Source organism: Dinoponera quadriceps, unplaced genomic scaffold (assembly GCF_001313825.1).
Source record: "Dinoponera quadriceps isolate SergipeBrazil2010 unplaced genomic scaffold, ASM131382v1 scaffold5230, whole genome shotgun sequence".
NCBI classification, from domain to species: domain Eukaryota; kingdom Metazoa; phylum Arthropoda; class Insecta; order Hymenoptera; family Formicidae; genus Dinoponera; species Dinoponera quadriceps.
Window position 1 is genome coordinate 784287 of NW_014559346.1, and position 17717 is coordinate 802003.

The window sequence follows — 17717 nt, forward strand, 5'->3', positions numbered from 1 at the left end:
TATATATATATAGGGTATTGAATATTAAAAAAAAATATAATATTATAATAACATTAAGTAATATTATTTTTTTAATATTATTATAAAAATGGACATATAACCATCTATTAATATTCCAAAAATATTACTTAAATAATATTGCTAGAATATTGCGTCTAATATTCGAAGAATATGCCTAGAATATTAACTTAGTATTAAATAATATTATTACGCGGAATATTATAGGGAATATTATAGGGAATATATGTCCTGCGCGTATCCAGGACTTAATTCTTAATTCGCGTATATTATGATATTTCTACGGTTAGTTTTTAATTTCTACCTTTGTCGCGGGAGAGATGGATCGACAGAGATTCTCTTTTCCGACCGGCCCTGTTCTGACGTGCGGCCAGGTCGGCACTTTGTCCCGACGCAACGGGGCCGTTCCTTTTGTCCCTTCAAAATTGGGTCATCCACCTCGTTCCATTACCATAACTCTCAATGGTCGTCCACCTCTTCGCCCGGCGGTATCTAATCTCGGCTCGTTGCTCGTGAATGACCGCGAATTTTCCACTCCCGTAAGTGGCAGGCGGATATTTCCTCTCGCAATTCGCTCCGCGACGTGATCTGTCGATCATGGTTGGGGGGGGGGGGGGGGNGAAAAAGAGAAGTCGTCGAGAGAAAGAAATATTAAACCCTCTTTACTATTATACTCACGAGTGTAATAATTGTGACCGAACATCCTTATAGTTCCATTTTTATCTTCTGAACTTCAAATGTTCACGTTCGAAAGCTCGATCGCAAAAATCGATTAAATCCAATTCGAAAATCTCCGGTTATCTGTCATTACGAGTTTTCAATAACTTCCGCCTCAACGTGTTTCCGGTAACTTGCTCGATTGCCTTTTGAACACGAGGAGTACTTTATACGAGCTTCGAGTGGAGTTCAGTTTAGAAATTTCGTAAATCCGATCAATGGGATATTTTTTTTTTCTATTTTCCATGCGTAGGTGCGCAATCCGTTTCGAACGTTTCGTTTATTCCTCTCTTTTCCATATGCACAGTTTACCTTTGCTCAATCTAAAGGGACAAAATATTCCGTCTAGTTGTAGCATGTAAATACCAATGTAACGTGCAAAGGAAATTCCGCATATACATATTTACCTTTATAAAATTGTTGACATTCCGTATGGAAAATTGGGATAGGTGAAATTGAAGAAACAATAGAACGGCGTTCAACAAATATGGTACGCAAAGTTGATTCGGCGGCTTTTTAAAGAGAAGCGCGTATTGCTAAACAAAATTTGGTTATTGATTTGATCTCAAGCTTCTCATCGAGACTTTAGTTATTGATTTCACTTCAGGTTTACAGTTTAAACAATTCAGAAAATTTAAAGAGATTGTAAGGCAATATTTTCAATAGCGCATCAGAAAGGTCACTTATAATAACTTTTCGCTATTTGCTGTTATATCTCATCTTTCATTTGACAACATAGTATACATATATATCGTCATACGTGTAAAAGAAATCACATATATATTTACGCATAATCATATATAAATATATGACTGTATTATTACTTCACACATAATTATATATGATGCCTTACATATAATCATATATGATCATATATAATTATATGTAATTTTACAATGCATACGCGGCACAAGTTTCACCGAGCCCTTATTAAACGCGTTTCACTCGACGAATTTTCTTTAATAATTTGAATTAATCTTTCGAATTTGCAATTTTCATGTGTGTTCGCTTATTTTATTACAAAATCATTACAAAAATAACATAAAAGAAAGACGATAAACAAATTGCTTGATCCTTTTCAGCCAAACAAGATTTATAACAGATGAAAACAAGTGATGAGCAAGACAATAATGCGGCGAAATAGCGCGCGTAAGCGGACGGAAGATTCTCGTGCCGCTGAATCGGGCGAACTACAGGCCGCAACACGCTGCGCGCCATGTACATGCGCGTTTCCGCGCGCGCGTTCACGCAAGTTAGTCCGTTGCAGTCGCGGTCCGCGGTCGGTCGCGTTCGTAACCGTTGCGCGTCTGCTGCCGCGATTTCCTTCCGCGCGCGATTTTCTTCCTCGGTGATTCGTGACTCGTGATCGACAAGATCTGCGGTGGTCTTCGTTCGCGAATCCACCTAACATCACCTATAACGATTCCAACGTGGCTCTAATCGCGCTCGTCGGCGTGATGACATCGTGTCGCGGCATCGTCGGACAAACTTAAAGCGATTACACGACACGTCTCGAGTGCTGATTTAACCGTTAACGGCTAAGGAGACGACGAGCTTCCGAGAGATGCCGCCGACGAGGACCCGATGAGGAGGCTGGCCGGCGAGTTTCCGCGGAATCCGCAGATTTGGAGAAAAACGGAGAGCACGGTAAAATCCCACTTGCGCTTCCCGATCCCGTTAACGTGAGATTCGGAGCGGAAAACCGTACCGTGAAACTCGCAATCGCGTCAGTTTAGCAACAAGCGCTTTACAGCACTCGTCGTTCGAATTGGATCTCGTTAACGAATATTCCGGTTTCGGCCACAACGGAGAGAATGCGGCAGCGAATCTTGTTACGTTCGAATTATTGAGCATGGGTCGAGCAGGGGGGGGGGGGGAAGAGGGCGAAATTTTCGCATCCTAAAATCTCATCCAAGCCCCCCTCCCTTTCCATCCCGTCATGTTGATTGCGATCGACATAAATTACCGCGCGATTCAAACGTTTCAACGACGCCGATCTCTCCATCTGCCATCTGACGGCGATGCATCGATCTACGTCGGAGATCGCGATCTGTGGCGCCAGTGGAGCGATAGTTTGATTTTTCATCGCGCCGGGGATCCACCTTCGATTAGGTTAGGTTAAACGCTTCGGCTAAAAACTAGATCTCTTTCGTTGTCGCATTTCCCTCTCGTGCTTTAATATAACAATAGCAATTTTGAGGTGGCTCTCGCTAAAGTCCGATTGAGCTAATTGACTATTCACGATTGCTGTCAGTCAGGTGTCACCAGCTATGTTTTGTTCATACACAGAACACAAATAGAAAGCATCAATTTTGCGATTATCGTTGCAGACGACGAATTGTAGAATTGGAGATCGGTAAGCTCACAATCCTGATTCATCGATTAGCCTGACCGCGGACTTTGCCAAAAGCCGCCTTTAAACTGATAATAATATACTTCGTATTTCTCCAAATAGCTAGTGAACTTCAATTCGATCAAGCATTTAATGATGAAATTAATTGACAAAGTAAATTTGAACATCTCTTTAATGTTTCTTAATATAAGTATTTCTGTGCAAACATAGTTTTCTATATTAAAAGAATAATGTATGAGAGAATTCACATAATTATCTATGCATATGAATTAGAATTACTGTTACGTCTTAAGTAAGATATCCTATATAATATTCTAATTTGTATGCTTGCATTTAATGATTCTTACATTTCTGTATCGCAATTCTAATGTTACATTTCTATGCAGATTAAATTTGATCGTTTCGATTATATAGATGTGTTTGCAATATTTCTCTCTCTCTCTTCTTTCTCGCTTTCTATCCCATAAGTCTTTCTTTTCCACAAGTAAATAGAAGTTCTTACAAAAGAAAGATAGAGAGCAAGAAACAGAAGAGGCAAAGAGCACATTGTAGAACAAGCTTTAGGGTTACGCTTGCCGGCACACAAAAGCGCTCTTTGAGGTAAACGACGCGTCGATTTCTGTTTAGGATTCTCGGCGCATTCGGGCGTCGGGAACGACGACCTCGGCAGAGGACGAGAGGCGTGCGGCGCGATGAATCCGAACGACGCCTGGCAGATTATTCTCAGCATCGCGCTCGTCGAGTGAAGAACACGGGCGAGAACGTAGTCGTCTCTCTCTGGAGTCACCCTCGTCGGCGCACCATCATAGCCGGTACCGGCCGGTGCCAGCCAGTCTCGTTGGAGCACGCGAAGCGATCATTTCGTGGACACGTGGCTCTCACGCCGCGCTCGTCACGTGGATTATCACCGTGCCGCGAAATGTGAACGAGCCGACGAGGCGGCCGTCCGTCGACGCTCACCTGACATCTCGACGACGTCGTCTGCGAGAGGTGAGTGACATTTTTCCAGCTGCATTTTCGCGACACGCATTCTCGAGCGTTGTTCACGTGCGCGTGATTATCAATGTTTGCCTTCGATGATTTCAGATTCATCTAAATGAAGATGAGGTGAAAATCTGAAAAATTCATCTCAGATGAGATGAAAATGTATATATTCTATATTTCTTCTATCTAGACAAAGATAAAGATTATCTATTTATTCAACTGTATTGATTATTTATATAACTTTATTTGGATATCAGCAAACACTGGTGATTATATATTGTTCATTGGGAGATGAATGTGTGGATTGTAACCGCTTGTATGCGGTGAGTTACGTGCAACGATGATAAAGAAGGGATCAAATGAAATGTCGGGGATATTTGTGGAAAATCGCGTTTATTCGCTCGCCACGTCGAACGCGAAGTTTTCGCATTTGCGATTTTGCGGCATTAAACGCGTTAATTCGCGCTCGACGTATTGAATTATATAAGCTTGGTGTCAACATATTTCGATATTCGTGCTGAAACGATATCGGGTCGGTTATACGATTATTTCCCACTTTTTGCGCTGTGACGTAGTAACGAGGATTAAAAGTCAATTAACGAGCGTCCGCACGAGTGCATCTGTCAAGATCGATTCGTAGATAATTTATTTAACATACAAATGTCTTGGCAAATTTGATAAGAAATTGAGCTTTTTCTAAACATTAGATTGGGCTTCCTCAACATTAGACCAAACACGTTTATGGTTGAAAAAAATAAAACTTCTAGTTTTTATGAACCAAATTTCGTTCTTATAATCAGAAATCCTGTTCCAGAATTCTGTTTTCAAAACGTGTTTGTTTCAAAAATGTGTTGTCCGGTTGTCCATTGTCAGATTCAACCAAACTCGTTTTCCAATGTATTGCTTACAACAAAAAAACTGAGGGCTCACTGCGCCTATTGTAGATCCGTGCTTAGTCTAACAAAATTCCTCCCTCCGGCGACGAATATCCGCACTGCTTGATCGACCACACAACCAACCAGGTAGATACGTCAACATCGACGTTATCAGCCGCACTTACCTGTTTTTGTTTGTTCTTTTCACGAACAAAATTACACGGGCGTAATCTCAAGGCGTGGTGATTTCGGCCCACTTATCGGAGATGTGCCAGAAACTTGGCACTTTTCCGTTTAAAGACCGTATTGCGTCGTCGGGTATTCCTCGCAAGGGAGAATTATGCAGCCCGATATCGAAGCCATCCACGCATCCGTCGGTCCTCTGGCCGAGATTCGCGTTATAAATATATATGCCGGCCGATCCGGAAATACCGCGGAAAATTTCGAGAACGCGCTCGATCGGGGTTTCCCCCTCATTTTTGCGGGGGAGGGAAAAATAGAGGGAGAACAATGCGGAACAAGCGAGCGGATATATCGGCAACCGGCCGTACATCGCTCGCGAGTGTGCGCCTCCGGGATAAACGCGGAATTACTCACCTGTGTGATGAGTAATTTTAACATATGCGCGCTTCGACCGCGCGAATGATAACCGATTCCCCGGTCACGCTCGATATTCGCAACCGCCGAGTGATCATTAAGCGATATTACGTAGTACGCAATTGTCGGCAACTGGTGCTAACTGGCGCAATTAGCACGACATGTCCCATTTCGCACGTTTGTGCGATCGATCGCTCGTGCGATCGTACGACGTCATCGCGCGATGCCAGAGATATGCCTTGCTCGAAGCGTTTACCGAACGAAATGACCCTCCCCCCCCCCCTCCCTCCCGCGTCTCGTAGTACCCGCACATACAGAAAAATATATACACCGCATGTACTGAGAAAAAGATTTCTTTAGATTTAATCAATTTTATCGCATCTAAACAAATCTCGTCATCGGCGTGCACCGAGTAAACTAATGTTTCGATTAATAAGTACGATTGTTAGACTTTTCGGCGAATAAGCATCTTTATCTTGGATAAAAAATTCAAGAGCAATTTTATTCTTTTAAACGGAAACCTATACTTTTTTTTTTTATTACGGAATTTTATTTCACGTAAAAAAAAACAAGCAACTTTTGTCCGAAAAATATTTTCGCACGACCTCTATTTTTTTTAGAGAAAGATATTTTTTTCCTAATAAATAACCATGAATTATTTGTTCGTTGGTAATAATTTTTCGCTCGAATATTTTCGTTTCCATTAGAGCGTATAAATTATCAATGCGCGTAACTCTTTTAACGCGCGTCGCTGAAAGTCGATCCCGTGTGAACGAGGAGCGCAGTTTTCGCGCGCTTTTACGGCGCGTCGTGAATCTCGGATAAGGGCGAAGTCCGTTAACGTTGCTGGTAACCTTTTCGCTGGCGTAATACGGTCCCTCCCAGGGGACCGATACGATCGTGGAGGTTCTCAAGATATGCGATGAATCTTTATTGTAAGACGCATTGTCATAAAGAGGAAACCCGTGTTACACATAAAGCCCTCTGACCTCCGTGCGTTCGTCGTGCAAAGTGAAAAATCGAAAGCGTAGAGTGTGATTTAACAACAGTAACAGGAAAGGGAGAGAAAGAGAGAAAGAAAGAAATATTGTCTTATCGGGTAACGTTCCAATTTAATCTACAATTACTTTACCGATAATTACAACTTGATTCAATTGAAGTTTGCGGGCTATTTGGAAAAGCGCTATATGTGTGTGTGTGTGTGCGTGCGTGAATTATTATCAGTTTAAACATTACATTTGCTAGAGAGAGAGAGAGAGAGAGAGAGCTGGTTGGTGAAAAAGATCGATCGACCTCGCCACGATGAAAACTTTTGCCCGCATATATTGTCGCTCGAAGTTGACAATGCAAATATTGCGCTCACAATTAACAAGTTAATTACGTTTGATCGGCCAACATTGCTATGCATATACTGTGTACGTTCCACGGCGCGTATTTTCCGCCGTTGAAATTTGCACATTCGCATAAATTATAAATTCACACGCCGAAACCAAAGTAACGGACCGACCAATTTTGCCACGATGCATAAACTCGCTCGCCACGAACGAAACGACATGATCGCGAAGCGAGCAAAAAACGCTCGATTTTCCAACGTGTTTATTACGATGACGCATTCATCGTCCGATTAATGTGTCACTTTTCAAACAAAATATCCTCGATTATTAAAGTATAATTATATAAAAAGTCCTTCATCGTACATAAAGTGACGTAATAACTATTGCAACTTTTAATTTTAATGCGCTTTGGGCGTTATGGGCGTTAATGCAATTTCTGTTTTAGATAAGTTTCTCCCCTGCTTTTATATATATTATTTTATATGCTATTTTTAGAGATATTCAAGGTGACAATAGCTATTAATTTATCTTATAGATTCAGCGCTTGAAAAGAATACAACCTGTTTCTCCTACGAATTTGCGTGTGACGATGAGTTTCGCAAAAGGATGAGAATAAAGGTCGCCGCATATGCGTAGACTTCGTGTCACTCAACGTCATGTTATGGCGGCTTAGTTGCGAGCAGTATCGCGTCCGATCGTACATTCGCGTAGAACAATAACAATACGGGCAACGCCTTAATCCGACACGCGCGCCCACCCGTCCTAAGCAGCGGAGCAAATTGATTCAAGTCCGGCGGTTGCCAGCTTCTACAGTCGGTTGACGTCGAGATCGTGGTTTGCATTGCTCCGGCTTGCAATTTGCGGAGAATCGTCGGCGAGACGACGCTCGCAGTACGTCGGGCGCTAATTGTTTCTACCACTGATCGAAACTTACGAGCGTTACGAACGTCGTAAACTTGGCTCTGGTCGGGGGACTTTCCGCGCAGGCTGAATTAATTGTTGCGATCGAATTAACTCGTCGTCCGGGTTTTTTCCCGCGCGCCAACAGTCGCGAAGTTTCGCCGATTTTTCGGCAGACATCGAGCGCGCCCGCGCGAAACTGTGAATTTCTCCCGCTAACTTTTCGCTCGTCGTGAGAAACGCGAATTAAATGACGAAGCATTTGTCAATTTTCCCTCTTTCTCTCATTAGTAGTTAGCACAATAGTCGTTTCTTTTCATAGTCACCCGTGTTATCCTGACTTTTCGCACGATTCAAGGAGGTGGCTTTATTCGCTTTGTTCTCGCGCGAGAATGCGCGCGATACTTTCTTAAAGCGAATCGGAGAGAACGTTTCGGATTAAATCAGCGTAAAGTGTATTTCACCGATGTCGGTGAGAGTATTCTCGGAGGAAAATAATTCTCATCAAGAAACATCTTTCAAGACGATCTTATTTTATTCAAAATAAAGATACATATTCGTTGAAAGGTCTAACGGTCGTACTTATCATTAGTTTCCTTTTTGGAGCAATGATGACATTTGTTCGGATGCGATAAAATCGATTAAACTCGAAGAAATCTTTTTCTCTCAGTGCACTTGCGACTCTCAATTTCTCTGCTTTTTTCTTCAACAACAACGCATCGCTTGAATATCCCGCTTTTAGAGAGTACTCGTGTCTGAATTTCAGTAAGCCGGCCACGAAGATTTACACCCGGGATATTCTGATATCGCGGAGCGAGCGATATAAGCGGTAATACGAGGAAACGTTCCGAGTGTGACACACAACCAGCTGTGTCCCTGCTCCGGTAACGGAACGATCTCCGATACTTGCTTCGAGTTGCGAGTGCCCGGCCGCAGAGTTACTGACCCGCGTAACTTACCCGCCGAAATCGCGCGATGATAAGCCAAGATAGAGTCTCCCGCTTGCCGGGATCGCGCGGTGGACTTTTATTCATTTCTTTTTCCCCTTCGGTTCAATCCGAGCGAGCGCCGGCGGGCAAACGGTAAAGGTAGATTCGCGCCATTACTCTCGGCGCATTAATTTCGCTCAAATTAATTAAACTCGCTCGCCGCCGCCGCTCGACTGCTGCTTTTTTTATTGTTCCCTTAATTCAACGCGTAATTGAAAATCCAAGAAAACGGATGGTTGCTGAACTTACCCCCTTTCTCTCTCTCTCTCTCTCTCTCTCGTGTACATAAATTATATCTTCCTTGTTTCCCTTTAATATCTGACCGTTTATATTTGAATATACGCGCTGAGTCGGCCGCGATTGAATTTACTGTTATAGATGTTGGCATAACGGCGACATGGAGACGCTCTACACCGGCGCGATTCACGGCTTTCCACAGCCCGGCGGAATGGCCAACGGCGTTTCCACCGGTATCGCCAGTTCCTTCGACCAGGACGGCGTGCTGAGCCTCATCGTCGTCCTCGGGGGAAGCCTGTCCCTGGTGGCTCTGGTGTTCGCCTTCATCACCTACAGGTGAGTCACAACTAAGACTGTGATCGACTGTGGCCAAGCTAGTCTATTTATTGTATCCCGATATTACGGAGATTGGCAAAAAGAGGTGTGATTAAAAAAGAAAAGGGAAAAGAACAGCGAGAGAGGAAAGGAACGAGAAGAAAATTTCCGATACCTGCGCGGAATCCTTTTTGTCAGGTACGAAAATATCGGGATAACGCGTTAATGGCGCGTGCGACACCGACATAAATATTCATGTGTATATAATCCTCGTGATATACATAAGCGATATATTAGAATGAACTCGCGTCCTCTCCTCATCTATTTCTCTCTCTCTCGTCGGCAGTTTTATTACAGATACATTCGTGTATCACTTGTCCTCGCGTGTTCCGGTCATCGTTTAATTATTTCCGGAGCAATTCAACTAATTTAATGAATCACGGCTTAATTATTCTCTGTGAATTATCATTCCGACCGCCCCCCCCCCCCNCGTTACCTTCCGCTTAATTAATCGTTTGTCACTTGTTTATTTGTCACGTCGCGCCGTTTCGCTCGCAATCGTGAGTCTCGGCTAAAAAGAATTTAATCCCAGCAGTTTGTAACGGGATTAATGTAACTCGCGTCCTCTTTTTTCCTTCCCTCGCGATATTCTCGCAAGAGCCGGGGGCGAACTGCGCCGCCAGAATTGAAGATACTTCGCGATTGGATAATCCGCGCTAATGGCGCATACTTTGCACACTTCCCGCGCGTATTTTCCGCCGATTATTACTTTACTCTTTTTTTGCAATTTTGTGCCTGTCGAAGTTTCCAGTTTCTCCACTCTCCTCCGTCGATCTATGCCCCGTGGTCTCGCACTTTATACATCTCGCAAAAATGTACGGTGCGGTTTATCTCAAGAATCGGGCAGTCGGGGAAACTCGCCGCTTCGCAAGTTACGCCGGTCACGTCTCCCCTACATCCACCAATTTTTATCCGTTGCCTTTTTCGGCGCGTCGTCGATTCCACGCGGCTCTCGCGCACCACGGGTCTAATCGGTGTGCCTTTACATTGAGGGCGATACCGCCGGAATACCCAATGAACTTGCGAGCCCCTCCCCCCTCTCTCTTTTTCTGTCTTTCTTTCTCTCTCCTGCCAACAATTTTTTAAATTTTTCGAATCATTTTTGTAATTCTAAAGAATACGACCCTAAAGGTAAAATTTATTCTACTCTACTCTCTTCCTCTCTCTCCCACTCTCTCTGTCTCGCAATCTCGTTCTTCGCTCGGCGAATTTTCGCGATTCTCCCGCGTGTGAGTTTTCGACGTTTATAGCGCTAGTCTCTCGACGTTTGTAGCGCGCGATTTTAGAAATTTTAGAAATTTCATCCCGCTAACGGAAAACGAGAAAATCGATTGTTCGCGTTCCTACCTATAACGACGTACCGACCTTCACCTTTGGATACGAATTAAACCGGCGAAGAACTGAGAATTCTGCACGCTACGCTACTCGTGAAGAGACACAAAGAGAGAGAGAGAGAGAGAGAGGGAGAAAGTTTCATGATCGATCATGCTCCATCCCGGAAATTGCCGGGAAATGGGAAAGCCCAGCCACGAATGTTCCCTCTAGCGTTCGCGATCGATTGCGCGCGGAGTCCGACCATCGACGATCTTCGATGCGGAAAAAGAGGCCGGACAAAAGCTGCCGCCGCGGCGCAAATGGCATCGATAAAACGCGCGAATCTTCGACACTCTCTGCATCGCTGTCCTCCCCCGCCGGGTGTAAATTCTTTCCATATCTCGTTTCCGTGGGAAAGATTTCGACACGTTGCGAAAATCGGACGAAATTTCTTCGTGCAGCGGATGCTCACTTCGCGAGAGCCGCACACTTCGCGCTTTCGATATTTTGACACGGGTACTCGTTTGTAACAGTAGCGAGAGATAGCGAGAAATAGCCTCTCTCGCTTTTCAAGGCAGGGTGTGTGTGTATGCGTGTCCATCGTGAGACTTTTCGAACGTTTTATCGAATCTCGTATCGTCGTCGTGATCAACAGGTCTCCATACGCGCTTTTCCGTTGGGATTTTAAACTTATAATGCAGTTTCTATCGCAATGGACGAGTCTCCTCGCCCGATCCGATATTTTTTGATCCTCGTGTCTAGCGAGCGACCGTATCTTTGAACTTTGAGGAAAGATGTAATCTCCATCTGGTTCGTTATGGGCGTTTCAGTTAGGATTTCAGTCAGATGATGGGAACAAAAATGTTCACTTTTATTATCATTTTCATTCGGAAAAAAATGTCTTACCTAATAACGTAATCGAGACGCCAGAATTAACCGACGCAAACGTCGACGCTCCGGTGATGAAATTGATTTTCATTACGTTCGTTTTTCATGAAACATTATTAACACTTTGATATTTAATTACTGAACATGTACTGTAGCTTTCTTGTGGAACGTAGATTTTATCGATTACATTTTTCTATTTCTATGATTTTCACAATTGTACCTCCTTGCTCAAATTTAAGGAGAGAAATGAACTTCCTTTAATTACGCCGTTATGTGTTTTATTCTCTCGGCCAATACATTAATCGAACGTCGGTTTCGTAAACCCTCGCTTTTCTGATATTTGAAGAAAAAATGGGGGAAACATCGCGGCCCAATGCAAAAAGAAATAAAATCACCGCGATCGCGACCTTGCATTTCGATTTCGTATTTGCCCACTCCGTGGTGATATTAATGGAGGTTCGTGTTTTCAAAAATCCGCAGCGCGATTTTATCGCGTGAGCATAAATGAATTAGCGTGCTCGCACGACAGAAATAACACTGTACGCGAAATATTTTCTATTTTCTTAGGAACGGCTACGCGCAAGAATAATCGTTTAGTTAGCTCGGTAGGATAAGAGGGTCAAATAATAACCGGTTTCCGCAATAATAATAATAAAATCGCCTTCTTATTCCCTTTTGTTGATTTTCCGTCCGTATGCATTTCCCACCGTCGAGTTTTTCCCTCGAATATTTTCCGAAGGGGAAACGTAGGTCACTTGTCATCGTCGGCTGACATCACATTCGACTATTTGCACTTATATAGTATGATTTCTCAGTAATCTGCTCAAACTGTATTTCATTATCATACGTGTACTTATGTGATATTGTTTATTGCTATTTTTAACATATTTATTCGTTATTTTTAACATATTTACTCGTTATACACAGAGAAAAAGATTTCTTTAAATTTAGCATTTTTATCTGACTAAAATTTGTTTCACAAAAACAAGATATACAATATTATTTGTTTGAGTAGGAATTTTATCGTCTCATTCAAGAAAACTCTATTATTTAACAGAAAGAACGTTATTATTTTAAGTAATATTTTTTAACCAAATAAAGATTATCTGGTTACAATAAATATGTAAAATGAAACGATTAATTTTCTTATAAGAAATTATTATTAAATTATCTTTCGTTTCGAATGTTTTTATTTAAAATATAGATATTCGTATTCGTTGAAAAGTCTAACAATCGTATTTATTAATCGAAACATTAGTTCCTTCGGATTCACGCCAATGATGAAATTTGTGTTTGGATGCAATAAGATTTATCAAATTTGAAGAAATCCTTTTCTCAGTTGTGTCATCTCGCGCGGCAGATCATGCATTTCACGATCAACTATCGCGCCTCGCGGCTATTCTCGCATGCATTTTGATATTCTAGAGATTGCAATTTTCGCGCTACGCAACAACATTATGCGAAAGAATAAAGTACGGCGATGGGGGGAAGAAGAAAGGGGGGAGGGGGGTGGAGGTCTATCGCTAGCTGTAAACTGAATAATGCTGGGTTGAGAATGCTCGACCTCGTTACATGAACGTTTCCATCGATATTCAGCGACAGTACTTTGATGATGTTTCCGCGTGGATTGTTTGCGGTCGCCGCTAAATTCGTACCGATATTTAATCAGCGTTCGGCGATATCGGCGCGTGCTCGATATTGCCTATTGATACCACTCGTTTATTTCATTCATCTCGAGTCCGACAATCCGTGTATACGTGTAACTGATTTTCTATTATAACACATGATTCTTGGATATACATGTACACACATACAGATACAAAGTTGGTTACATTGTGTATTGTCTGTGTCGTAACCTACATTGTAATAATATTTACTACATTTATAGTTTTTTTGACTATAACTTTTTAACTGTGCTCCATTATAGTTCCAAATATCACACATTCCTGCCTCTCTCTCAGTGTTAACGTATACGATACTTTGTCGTATGTATGATTTTTTGGAGGATTGCAATAGTACGGAAAATCGGCACGTTGATAGTGCATCGAGATCGAGAGCTGAGCTTTTAGCTACAGCTTCGGAATAAAAGTAAATGTGTCAATGTAATTTTCATGCACTAATGCTCCGGCTCAATCGAGATTAGGTGCGCAGGCTTAACTTCGTTCAGTTTGAAACTTCAATAAAATTATAACCCCGATACTCGGAATAAATTTCGGCGAAATTTCAGTCGAGATTTTCGTACTTGCCCTTTTTCACGCTAAAATGACCGTCCACCATGAGGTCCGTAAAGGCGACTGTCCGCTTAATAGAATTTTATCCCATTAACACGCGCATTAGCGAGATTAGAATGTACATTTAATCTCTCTTACGTCAACGACGACGGATTAGGCGACCGCACTGTCACTCCTCCCGGGTGTGTGGTAACACGCCCTACGACAAAGTACCAAGTGTACGGAAGAAGTGTTTTCAATTCAGATTTTCTCACGGCATTGTGCGGCGAACTTAACACATGCTCGGAAACGTTAAATTTATAATCGTTATAATGTACTGACGACTTACCCCTCGTTCCCCGCAATAACGTCCGGCAAAAAACATCCATTTAAAGGGCTCGCACGCATGTGTGTGAATGTACGCGTAAGTGTGTGTGATGTGCAGGTTGTAGGTGTATAGATCCGCGTAAGCTTTCGAGCTGCTCGTGCAGTCCTGAATAACGAAATAACGGAAATTAAAACATTGTCTTCCCGTCCCATCACCGTCGTAAAATTCTCCGCGGAATACTGCCATGTGGAGTGAAATAATACGATCTTCCAATATCATAGCTCCCGGGAATCGTAAAACCTCCTAAAATTCAATAGCGTAATCTCCGTAACCGAAATTAAACGCGATTCCATATCTCTATTGCACGCTGCAATATTCGATATTTAATCCCCGCACACCCAAATTTTCATTTTATACATATTTAGAAATTATAAGCGGCACAAATTTCGAAGTTGAGTAACGTTGATCATTACGTTTATCGTCCGATGCGGTTTTTAATCAAAACTGACTCCTTTATGAGCGCAAGGGAGATAATAATAGCCCGTGCTCTTCGTAAAGTAAAACCCGTATAATGATCTCCTTATTCTCCCGAGGAACTCGCGAAACATAAAATCGCCTAATGACTTTTTCATCTTCGAGGTCGAGGGAATAATTAAATTTCAGCTGTAATAACCGATGAAAAATGTTAATAACGGTTGATCGCAGAGGTGAGTGCTTATTTCAGCTTTTAATTAAAATCGTGTATTTAAATTTCAGTTTTAATAACCCGTTCCTTCGTACATCGCTCGCGTAGTCCGATAATTACACGGTGAAATAAAATGCAACAGACCCGTGAAGTCGTACTTATGATGGGAAAATATATTATGCAATATATATATTGCATAATATATTTATACATATTTAGAAATTATAAGCGGCACAAATTTCGAGGTTAAGTAACGTTGATCATTACGTTTATTGTTATTATATATATATATATATATGTATATATATGTGTGTGTATGTGTGTGCAATATATATACACACATACATACAGGGCGTAGCATTTAAGTTGACACAACGAAATATCCCGAAGGAAACGAATTAAAAAAAGAAAACCTGAGGCACGTGCTCTATGATTTTAAGGGACGATCAATATTTTTATTACTCAATCATTTTATTCTACGTAAAAAATAAATAACTTTTTTTGGAACAGTATTTTTGTACGACCTCTATTTTTTAAGATATTTAGAAAAATAACTATAAATTATTTGTTCTTTAATAATTATTACTCGAATTCTATCAATAAAGGTATTATAATAGTTGAGGCCACAATTGACTATAAAATATAATCAGATTATAATTATTCCAACTATATATTTTTCTTTTACGCACGCATTAATTGAAAAATTGAGGATTCTTTTTTTAATTAACGATGAATTAAATTAAAAAATCGAATATCCGTTATCTCGTGAAACCTAGTGAAATCTCTGATTTCATTTCGGTCTGAAAGGGTAAAGCTGTCGCGCGAATATGGGTTCGGGAAGACTGATGGCCGATGAGCCACGAAAAAGTGTACGATATCCTCGTTAAGAAATCGCGACGTTACGTGATTAATGCCACTAGCGCGGCTCGGCGCGCAATTTCGCGCCCATTATTCATGCACGTCATGCGGATTCTAGACTCGGCAGTCCCGCCGCGATTATCCGCTAAATTTCCAAATGAGAGGACTGATAATTCATATCGCCGGCGCTGCGCATTATTCCGCACGGCTCGTCATAATCCCCGCAGGCAGCCCGCTGTTCTCTCTCAGAACGTGCGAATTCATTTACGGCATACCTTTGTTGCCGTATTGAAAGGCACAGATCGCGACTGATAGGTCAACCGCTCAGTTAGCGGCGAGCCGCGTGAACGACTAATTGTTTGCGTAATCGATCGTCTTGCGACGTTAACGTTCTTTCAATCGAATTTCTCGCGACGTGGCGAAATCGGGCGTGACAGCTTTTATTGAGAGTATGCGCAACAATACGACAAATATTTATTTAGTACACCGAGAAAAAAATATTTGGTTTTTGTAACTGTAATCATTATAGTGAAATAATTATAGTTACGGGAACTGTTTTTCTAGTTTGGTGTTACTATAGTCAATTAGTGTTAGTGATAATAATCTTGCACGCATAGTGCTATTATATTTTTGCGGTTAAAACCATAAGAAGGGTATAGGTTGAGGCCAAAAATAACTATAATTTCTCTTAGTGTACCTTTATTGCTACTTGATCGTGTACCTTGAACGTCTTTGTATATTTGACTTTTATGGTTTTAACCACAAATACATAATAAGATTATTATTATTCTTGTTTATTTTATTTGTCGTATTATATATATATATTATATATCGTATGAACAAATATTTAATACAGATAAAGCTGACTTTTTATTCTGTAGGACTCGCAGTTGCGCGTTAAAGCGCAAACGACGTTTCCGAACGTTTCCATTGGCTCCCATCGTAATCGCATAATTACACAATTACGCGTGCCTATGGCGCTTTATCGTGGGACCCCTTATTAGACGGGACGGTTAATTAAACGTTGGCTCCACTCGGAAAGTCGAGCAGTATTGTGTTACGTAATACGGAAATTATGTTAAACGGGGGTTCGTATCTCGCGTGCGCGCGCGTGCGACAAGGCGGGCGACTGCAATTAAGCGCATCTTGCGTTGCATTGCATCGAACTGGAGAGAGAGAGAGAGAGCTCCTGCCTACAACAGGCAGAGAAAGGCAAAACGTAGGGGGGGAGAGGGAAGCGTTTAACTTCGTTTTCACGTTACCGTTAACGAGGTTAAAATCGCTGTGACAATCTATCGTCGTGCCAATGTCGTTAAGCCGCCGTTACACCCGATAGATTTCGGCGGGCGTGTCCCCGCCACGGCGAAATTCATCCTTGTTAATGGACTGTCTCTCTTGGCGCGACCAACGGAACACCGAGGGGAAATATTCGCTCGATGATATTCGCGGGCCCGCCGTGCGACAACGAGACCGTTCGCGAGAGAGAGAGAGAGAGAGAGTCCGCCACAGATGCATTGTGCCGGTGCATAAAGGAGATTACAGGGGCGTTTACAGTTGCGCTCTTTGATAAATTACATCGGAGCGGTAATAGATAACGATAGGGAACGATATTCTATCTCGTAATAACGGGACGGGGAAACGCGATGAAACATAGAGATTACGGGCCTATCGTTGTTGTCAAAGATGAAATTAGCGCGAGTCGCTCGCTCTCATCAAGCCGCAACTTCTCGACTTTCCTCTTTATTCTCGCTCGAAATTTGCCTTTTATGGCGTAATTCTAATATTCTTCCCGGCATTTCGTGATTACGGAAGAAGAATAAAGTTAACCGATAAAATCCACTAAATAATTTCATAACCCCGCATCTACTCCCCCCCCCCCCCCNNNNCCCCCCCCCCCTTCCTCTTTCTCTCTCTCGTTCCATCTCTTCCTCTTTCTCTATCTCTTTACTCTATTATTATCGCGCTCCGCTCACTCCATACACTTACGTTACACGGTAAAGCAATCTACGGTAGATGAAAGGTAGTATGGCGATAGTTTCGCGGCGCTCTATATAT

General features: G+C 42.1%; 1 protein-coding gene across 1 annotated transcript in view; it reads left to right on the top strand.

The window, feature by feature from the left end:
• Positions 1-2007: 2007 nt before the first annotated feature.
• LOC106750309 (cadherin EGF LAG seven-pass G-type receptor 1-like) overlaps positions 2008-17717 on the top strand; it is a gene marked incomplete at its 3' end in the record, with an annotated part of 38508 nt that continues 22798 nt past the window's right edge. The window contains exons 1-3 of the mRNA XM_014630567.1: positions 2008-2382; positions 3716-4078; positions 9146-9340. Of these exons, the coding sequence (XP_014486053.1) occupies positions 9165-9340 (176 nt within the window). The remainder of the gene's footprint in view (positions 2383-3715; positions 4079-9145; positions 9341-17717) is intronic.